Raw genomic sequence first — 9,959 nt, 5'->3', positions numbered from 1 at the left:
TTTTTTTACTTTCATTATATTTGGAATTTTAACAGAGTAATCATTTTGATTGCCACATTAGGTTTGCTGTTATACCATGAATATTCATGGACATGTTGAACAGAACACAAAAGGAGGCACTGAGTCTCAGATATAAAAAGCAAAACATGCAAACCTTTAGAAAGATAATCATAAAACATCATAAAAGGGAAGTATCTATGAACCCTGAAATATTTAATCAAAGCACTAGAAGGTAGATCTTTGAATTCAAAGCTAACCTGGCCCCCAAAGTGCGTGTCAGGGCAGCCAAGGCTACAGAGAAACTGTCTTTGGCGGATATGCTCTCTTGCTCAGCTTTCCGTGCTGTGGTCAGGTAGATGCATCGAGCCTCCTACAACATCCTGTACGTTTTATTCTGGCTTTGCCTCTTGTCAACTGAAGCAGCACCATGCTGTCTGTGCACCTAAATCTTGTGTGTACTAGTAAGTCCTGCTGGGAATGAAGGGTGTGCAATAACAGGGTGGAAATATCTCATGGGAGGCTGGATCTTTCCTCAGAAGAAACACTGGCTTCCATGGTTGATATTGGTGTATGAGTTCATTGTAATGAAGTGAGCTCTGACTCTACTGTACAGAGATCCAACAGGGACTGGGGTATTAGATCGCTCAGCTGTTGAAAGGAGATAGATCATCCGTCATGAGCTTTTCTTTCCAGGCTTCATCCTACTCCTGAGGACTATGGCACAAGCAGGTGAGTCCAGTCTCAGCCATGAGATACTACTACCCGTGCCAATAGAGAAGATTCATTCTAACAGGAGAGTAGGCATCAAGGTGTGTTGTCTGGTGGAATCTGTGAGTGATTCTTTGGTTAGTCTCCTAAACTGTGAAGTTAGGACCTTGAAAACATACCTCTCAGTCCTGTTCCAGATTGTACCGGACACTACCCCTGACTCAGTTAGGCATCAATTTTGAAAAGACAAACATTTTTGGGTTTTTTTAAGACAGGGTTTCTCTATGTAGCTCTTACTATCCTAGAACTCACTTTGAAGACCAGGCTGCCCATGAACTCATATATTCACCTGTCTCTGCCACCCAAGTGCTGGGATTAAAAGAGTATATATAACTGGGCAGTGGTGGCCGCTTCTTTAATTCCAGCACTTGGGAGACAAAGGCAGGCAGATCTCTGTGAGTTCGAGGCCAACATGGTCTACAACAGCTAGTTCCAGGACAGGCTTGAAAGCTACAAACTCTGTCTTGAAAAATAAAAATATTAAAAGAGTGGGCCATAATCCTGAAGAATAATCAATACTTTTAAATAAAAAATAGTCTTCCGGCCGGGCAGTGGTGGCGCACGCCTTTAATCCCAGCACTCGGAAGGCAGAGGCAGGCGGATCTCTGTGAGTTGAAGACCAGCCTGGTCTACAAGAGCTAGGTTCCAGGACAGGCTCCAAAACCACAGAGAAACCCTGTCTCGAAAAACCAAAAAAAAAAAAAATAGTCTTCCCCTTTCTACATTCTCACCTGACCATCACCACTTATTTTTGATATTATGATGCTATAATTTATTACTTCTTAAATATGTGTGTCACTTGACAAGCCATTGAAGTTATTTTTGTCGTCAAACAACTTTGCTACAGATAGAATTTGTGTATCACCAGCACACTGTTGACACATCTCATTTTTGCTTGCTTTACTGAGCTACTGTTACTTTCTCCACATTAGGATGTCAGGTCACCCATTACCAGCCTTTCTTTCTGCTTGAAGATCTTCATAGCATTTCCAGTGTTTATAATGATGAACTCTTGTATGCTACTGTTTTTCTGAGAAAATCATTATCTTGATTTCTGAAGGACAGTGTTGCTTATATTTATAGGTAGGGTTTTTCTTTTTTCTACTGACTTCATTGAATACATCATCCTGAACTCTTGTGAATTATAGGTCTTCCATTAGCTGTAATTAGAAGTTCCTTATATGTTATTTGCTTCTCTTATTATTCTGATTTCAGGATCTCTTATGATAATAATATGCTCTGTGATCATGATTGTTTGGGTTGAATTTCTTTTTTACCATTTGACCTTCTTGGACCTGACCATGTTAATTTTACTCCAAGTTCAAGAGTTTTCTATTCTTTCTTCTCTACATTTTGTTTATTTTTATTAGCTGTTTTTCCTTTCTTTTGTGAATTCTTTGATAATTTAATACAATGTATTTAATTATATGCATCACCCTGTGTAACATCATCCTAGTTTCACTCCACTAGACACTAAAGAGAACCTCTGTGTTCCTTTACTCTTTCTTGAACTTCTGACTGATAATTTGGTATTGGGTGTCACTCAAAAATAGCCTGACATTTTTCTTTATTGAATTTTCATTCATTTCTGCATTTGCCCATCAGATTATATAAAGCCTGACCTAAGCACATTCGTTCACTTATTTTATCATATTTACTATTGAAATAATCTATTAACTTTGTAAATTTTTGCATTTATCTGAGTTTTACCCATGTGCACATAACTCATGTTTTTGTGTGTGCCTCTGTGTTAATGTTTCTGTGTGTATGTGTCTGTGTCTGTATGTGTGTGTTGGGTTTGCATTTGCTATGACACAACTGTGAAAGTGAAGGAAAACTTCTGGAATCAGTTTTCTCTTTTCACAATGTGGGTCCCAGCAATGGAAACCAGAGAGTCAGGCATGGCAGCAACAGCTTTACCTCCTTAAACATCAAGCTGGTCTACAAGTTTGTCCAATTCAGGAGTTGTATGTTTGCTTAAGAGAGATGTTGCTAAAATTTTTATGTTGTTCAATGATTTGATTCCAAATTTTATAAAACATTTTAATCAGAGTTAATTTTTATAGTTAGATACCATCTTTTTGTTTTATAAAAGACTGTTCTCATTAATTTAATTTCTTGAGACTTTCATACATGAGTAGTATATTTGCATCATTTCTACCCATTTGAATATATCCAAAGAACTTGATACCCTATGCCATGGATACTTCCCCAGTAATGTTTCTTGCTGTTCTATTCTCAAGAACTAAGACAAGGAAACTATCTAGATGTATTTCAAATGATGAATGGCTAATATAAATGTGTCACATACACACTCTCTAATACTAGTCAATGGTAAGTAATAACAAAACCATGAAATTTTTAGAAATATAAATGATTAGAAAATATTTTACTGAGCAAGATTACATAGACCATAAAAAATGCCACATTTTCTCTCTTATGTCATGTTCCTAGCTCTGAAACTTTATTCATGATATCTTATAATTCTATAATTGTTTTAAAAATGGTACAGTGAATTATCTATTATGGGCTTCATAAATCTTCCTTTCCGCTGGATTTACTACCAAAGCCTCAGCATTGTTTTCTGGCATGTTTGACTTCTCTGATTTTCATACACAAGTTTTTACACAAAGAACCTTCATATTAAAGAGAACCATTACCTCTGTCACATGCAGATGTTCTATGGATGTTAATAGATCTTTTCTATTAATTCTCACCTGAAAATAGATTTGGGTAAATTGGATGCAACCCTGGACAGGATAGCATTGATATCAGTTTCCCATGTTTCACTAACTTGCTTCCTCAGTTTTCAGATCAGATGCTTTTGGTAGCTGGGCTTCCTGGTACAGTAAATTACTGGCCACTTATCACAATCAGGTACAGTTTTTCACTGGGGTACTTGAAAGCCTCTGCCTGAGCAGTGTTTCAAGATGTCCACACAGGTTGGTGCCTATATGGTCTACTGTCTCTTTTCTCAGAAACATCTCCCATGTGGATACAAAAGAATGACCAAGATTCATGGGCTGGCAATCATGAGTCCAAATAATTTTTTCAACAAGTGACTGAAGAGGCAGAACAATGCTGTTCTCTCAATGTTCCACATGCAAGGAGCCTGAAATAGTTAAGAAACTATATGTCTGTATCTAACTTGTCACTCAGTGTAGAAACATGAGCCGATGTGACCTCTGTGAATGAAGCTCTGTACAAGAGTACTTAAGAGACAGAGTAGTACAAAGGATTCATTCCTCCTGTTTTGTTGTTAATTTTCTCAGTTTCGTGTTCCTAGGGGCTGACTTCCCTCACTGCTGAGATATTGAACATTCACAATTTATTTCTAATCCAGTATTGTTAAGTTTCTAGAGTCTATGAAGGTGAGTCAAAAACGTACCTTTTTTATAACTTCTTGGCCATAATTCCAATCTGTCTTTTCACAAATGAATCTTTTCCTCAAATTCTCTGATATAATTTTCTCTTAAATTACATTTTTCACAACTAAATCTACTTCATTATTTAATACTTACTCAAAATTCTCAATTAACATATCTTAGCATAGAAAGATATTCCATATGTACATGGTAGTTGAGTGATACACAAGACATGAAAATGACACTTTTTGTTTGAGACTTTCCTTGGAAAGATATAACACAGGCAATTCTGGTAACCCCATAAAGGAAACCCAGGACAGACCAAACAATGACTGCATCAATGTCCAAATCTTTGAACTTGTACATCTATTAAGATTACTAATAACAGTATGGATACGGGTTTTTTCACTGAAACAAGGAATGACTCAAAAGCATTACTGAAAACACATTTCAGTATGGGTGATTTTTATGAAAGACAAAACCATGGAGCTCCCTGCACAATTTTCTGGCGTTTGAATGGGTCTCGGATATCTCCTTTTAGAATTCAGCAGGAAAAGTAACTTACAGTTTCTATCGAGCAGGAAGGGCCACTGTTGAATCTTGCAAGTTTCAGCCCTCCAACATATTAATGTTTGTTTACCTCTTGAGTCCCATGAGCCTTTAAAGCTCTAACATTGAAACAGAGAAGGTTCAGTTCAGAGAAAAAAGTCAAACGATGGACCCTGAAGAAGTAAAATTTGTAGACACTGATCTCAGGAATGAAGGTGGATCACTAAATATTTTACTCTGTGTATCTTTCTACAGGAATTAATGCCAAACCTTCACTGTCTGCCTGGCCAAGCAATGTTGTTCCTCAGGGACAGAATGTGACCCTCAATTGTGACACTCACAACAAGTTTAACATAGTCAAGTTTTACAAAGAGGATGGGGATCCAAACCTTCAGGTCCATAAAAAAATGTTCCGGGGGAGTCTTGTCTTGGGGCCTGTGACACCAGCATTTGGAGGAACCTACAGATGCTATAGTTATAAACATCAATACCATAATGAACTCTCATCACACAGTGAGCCTCTGAAGATCATAATTTCAGGTCAGAGATCATGTTTGCTGTGTCTTTTTTTTGTCTGCCAAACCTCCCCAGAGGAGAATTTTTAAAATGAGTTCTAGTCAGAATCTCAGCATTAGAAAGGAATATGCTACACATGCAATTGGAAAATATTGTGCTGTTACCAGGGTCAAATAAGTTGGAAATGGTCCATAGAAAGATGGAGGAGTCTCTGTACGAGCAGACATAAAAAATGAAAAGGACACTGGGATACTGATAAAAAGAACAGATTAAGGGGAAAATAGCATAGGATTTCTGGGATACATAGATTGATAGAGGTTCCTGCTCACAAACTTTTTATTCCTAGGAATCTACAGGAAACCTCTCCTCTTGGTCCTACCAACTCCTCTGGTAAAATTAGGAGAGAAGATTACATTGAAGTGCCACTCAGAGATTATGTTTGACATTTTCATTTTGACTTCACATAGTATGGGAATAAACAAGGACACTTTTCAGCTCTCTGCAGAATATCATTTTGGAGGATCCAATGCCAACTTCCCAATAGGACCCATGACACCTGAGCATGCTGGGACTTACACATGCTATGGTTCTTACAAGCATACACCATATGAGTGGTCTGAATCCAGTGACCCTGTTGACATAAAGATCACAGGTAAGAGGGTGTTACCTGGTCACCAGCCTCTCTGTGATGAGAACAGTTATTATATAGACAGCATGTCCTAGATGAGTATGAGAAGCTTAGAGAAAGGCAGACTTAGAGAGCATATTACTGACATAGATGATAAAAACAGAGATACAAGAACAAACCTTTGGTTGTAACATAAAGCACAGATACAGGGATGTCAAAGGAATCATACCTAGAGATAAATAGAACGGAACAGCTCTGTGAGACTAATATGTATCAGAAACAATGACATCCTTCTACTAATGTTCAAAGGCCTAGAAGTTATTAATTTTGTTTGGCTTCTCCCTCTAAAAGACATCTGTCAGAAGACCTAAACATATAAGTCTGATCTGTATTCATGTGCCAAATGCGGTTGATTCTTCATGGGTCCTGAGGTCTTGGTACAGATGGCACCCATAGAATTTCTGTCAAGTTTGACAGTTCTTCCATGCTTGTATTTGACTCACTATTCATCAAAGAATTGCATAACCCTAGGTAATTAAGTAGACCACCAGTCGCTGTCTGTTCTCTATATTTCCGAAATGTTGTCAGCCCATGTTCCAAATTCATTCACACATTCTAGGATGAGTGAAAAAATCCTATAGTGGTTCCCCCTGGAATAGACATGTGCAAATAATACAGAGGCATGGACATATGTTGTAGGGAGAGGGGCCCCTATGGTGTAGGAGGTCCTTTTGTATTTGTATTGCTTTCCTTGGTTATTAAAGAAACTGTCTTGGCCTAGTTGATAGGGTGGAACTCAGGTAGTCGGGGAAGACAGAACAAAATTCTGGGAAGAAGGGCAGAGTTGCAGATGCTATGAATCTCTGGCCTGAGACCAACATAGGTTAGAATCTGGCCAGTAAGCCATAGTCATGTGGTGATGCACAGATTTAATAGAAATGGGTTAATCAAGATGTGAGGGTTAGCCAATAAGAGGCTAGAGCTAATGGGTCAGGCAGTAATTTAGTTAATACAATTTCTGTGTGGTTATTTCTGGTGTAAACTAGCCAGGAGGGGTGAAAAAGCAGGCCCTCTCTCCTTGCAACAGAAATATATACAAACAGGCAGACTGAGAGAAAGATTCAAATACTGAGGAAATAGTAAGCATGGCATGTGTGGGAAGAAAAAAATCTGCAAAATGTTTTAAGCTTAATATTGGGTATTTCAAAGCAGAAATAGGGAGCAGATGGTACATTACACTTGAGCAGTAAACACACTACGAGAACCAAGGGAGGGAAGTTCATCATGGCCCCTGTTCAAGGAAACAAACACATTCATGGGATATTATGTCCTTTGAAAAGAGAGATCCATTAACACAGACATGGGGGGAAAGGCCAGATATAAAATTAATTACTTAGAATGCAGTCAGATTCTACATTTTTAATATACATAGGATGAGGAAGTTATAAGTCATGAAATTGGGAATAAACCATGAGAAGGGGAAGGATATTAAGAAGGTGGAATGGAAAAAAGAAGAAATACATATGACAAGGAAGGGGAAGTGAGGGGAAGGACCAGCAAAGGTTGTATAAGGGAAGCGATTAGGAAGAAAATGTACAAAATGAACTATCTGAGAATGTCTTAATGAAGTTCATTGCTTTATATCTTAATTAAAACAAAATAATAAGTATCTCTAATTAACCCAATGATTGACAAAACATTTGGAAAAACTGAAAGTATAAAGAAGAACAATGGGAAAAGGAATGGAATCAGTGGAAATTGATAGAGAAGAAAGAATGACAGCATAAATATGATCAAGATTACATATATAAACATATGTAACAACACTTAAAGAAAAAGAAGTGACAAAAATGATGTAATTATACTTTAACTTCAGATTTTTAATGAAAACAAATATAAAATGCATTAGTTGAATGTTTAATAATAAATCCAATTACTACATAAATTAAATATCTGTTTTATAAAAACAAACTTAAAAAGAAAGATGATATGAACTAATGAATATCAAGGCAGAAACTGTCAAAAAGTGAGAACTGAAATAAAATATATTGGTATAGGATCCAGAGATCAGTAAGGTAATTTAGAAGAAAAGAAGGAGATGGGAAAGAAAGGGATGTAGTGAAGGGAAAGATAAATGAGAGATCACAGAAATAGAATCATGGAGATAGAACACTGAGGAGTGACTGAACACTGGTAAGGAGCTGCTCCTCTACTGTGTCTACCTCCTTCCTTCTAGGTTTATACAAGAAACCCTCTCTGTCTGCCCTGATGGGAACTGTGGAGACATCAGGAGAGAACATGATCTTGACCTGCACCTCTGACTATCAGTTTGACATGTTCCATCTGTCCATGAAAGGGTTGCCTCTGGGACATGGGTTGCCTGCAGAGCAGAGCCACAGTGGGACATTCCAGGCCAACTTCCTTCCTGTTCCTTTGATCCAGACAGAGACGTATAGATGCTATGGTTCTTTCAGGAACCCTTCCCATGTGTGGTCATCCCCAAGTGACCCATTGTACCTTTCTGTCTCAGGTAAGAAAGTCGCCTTATATGTATCTCATATCTTGTGACTAAGGAGAGCCTAAAGAAGCCATGTCTGAGAACCATTTACTAGTGATAAAGACACTCAGTAACATACACATATACATAATATGTGTATGTATACAAAAAATATTAATCAGACAAAAAGGCTATCAATGTAAGGGGTGTATGAAAAAACCTGGAGGAAGGATACCTGAGATGTGCTGAAGAGATTAAAAGAATAAGAAAAGAGATACAATTATATTGAAAAGATATAGAGTTTAAGAATGAATATCAAATTACAAAATAATAGATAAGGAGCCTCTCAAACAATCCTTATCTTGATTGGTCAGCCACACTGGGATGTGTATGTATCCATAGAGAATAAGAAGAAGGTCAGGACAGATTCATTAAGGATAAGATTGCATTCAGTTTGGACAGATCACTAGAGGGGCAGCCTCCTGATCTGTCCCTCACATAGCTCTCTCCACAGTATTCCTATTGACTCATCACAATGTGAAATAAACACCTCAAAGCAAATCACATAATGGCATCCTATGATTATAAAGGCTCAGCACTAAGAGGTGGAGTAGGTGCTGCTTACTCTCCAAATTTAAAGGACTTTGCATGTGGGCAAGGCACATAGTCTTTTGATGAACTATTACCCTCTCCTCTCCTCTCCTCTTCCCTAGTAAACTCATCAAGAAATTTCACTTCATCCACTGAACCAGACTCCAAAACTGGTGAGTAATTTTCCCCTTCTCTATTATGGAAACTTGGGGACCAAATGCTCTTGGGCTCATATTTTGACTTGCCTTCTTCACATCTTAGTAGTTTTAACATCATCATCTCCTCTCTCTTATTCTTAAACTCTGCAACTCCAGAACATTTTAGGAGCAGCATGGGAACTGTACCCAAGATCTCCTGCAAGTAAAAGGGAGAGCAGATTTAGCCTCCTTCCAGGAACAATGAAGTGCTCTTTCTAGCTCAGTATTTTCTGGAGAGATCATAGAGCCTAAAAAAGAAAGCAAGCAAGCAGAAAGGACAATTTTATAAAAATATTACCTGTGACAGACTACACTAGACTTTACTTTAGCCCTTTGGAAGAATTAGTAGTTTGGTTCAAGGGTGTTGAAGACGTAGATGTTGTTAACCAGATTAATTGAGCACTGGTATCAATCTCAGATTAAGATAATGAGCACATGACCTTTACCCAGTGTCCTGCAGTTTTCTGCCACAGGCAGAATGTCCGTGTATTCTTGCATGTGTGGACTTCTACTGGTGCATGGACAACTTACTAGCAACAACACTGCTATAACTGACAGTCCTTCTGCCAACAGTTACCAATAGCCCCTAGCCCCTTGACTAGGTGTGGGACTTCATGTCCACCTTCCTTCTCCATGATGTGATTTTTGGTCTAGCTTGATCTTGCCCTGCTCTTTGGCATGTTATCTTGCCCTCTTGTGAAGTTCCCATATTAAGCTTCCCTCAGTGTATAGAAGACAGTTTCCTTATAGTTATCCAGAGCATCTTTTTGAAATCTCTTCTTCCATCTCTTTCCTTTAATTGTATTTTTTTATTGAGAAAAGGAAAAAAAACAAGTTTCTGCCTCCTC

At 37.9% G+C, this 9,959-nt stretch overlaps 1 protein-coding gene across 1 annotated transcript in view; it reads left to right on the top strand.

Annotated features, from left to right (window-relative positions):
* The first annotated feature begins 716 nt into the window (after positions 1–716).
* Positions 717–9,959, top strand: part of LOC101995724 (killer cell immunoglobulin-like receptor 3DL1) — a 12,134-nt gene continuing 2,891 nt past the window's right edge. Inside the window, exons 1-5 of the mRNA XM_013354516.1 lie at positions 717–729; positions 4,938–5,222; positions 5,545–5,850; positions 8,063–8,356; positions 9,049–9,087. Coding sequence (XP_013209970.1) covers positions 717–729; positions 4,938–5,222; positions 5,545–5,850; positions 8,063–8,356; positions 9,049–9,087 — 937 coding nt within the window. The remainder of the gene's footprint in view (positions 730–4,937; positions 5,223–5,544; positions 5,851–8,062; positions 8,357–9,048; positions 9,088–9,959) is intronic.

The sequence above is a fragment of the Microtus ochrogaster genome, unplaced genomic scaffold (assembly GCF_000317375.1).
Source record: "Microtus ochrogaster isolate Prairie Vole_2 unplaced genomic scaffold, MicOch1.0 UNK47, whole genome shotgun sequence".
Classification (NCBI taxonomy): domain Eukaryota; kingdom Metazoa; phylum Chordata; class Mammalia; order Rodentia; family Cricetidae; genus Microtus; species Microtus ochrogaster.
This window is presented reverse-complemented; position numbering and strand designations above follow the sequence as displayed.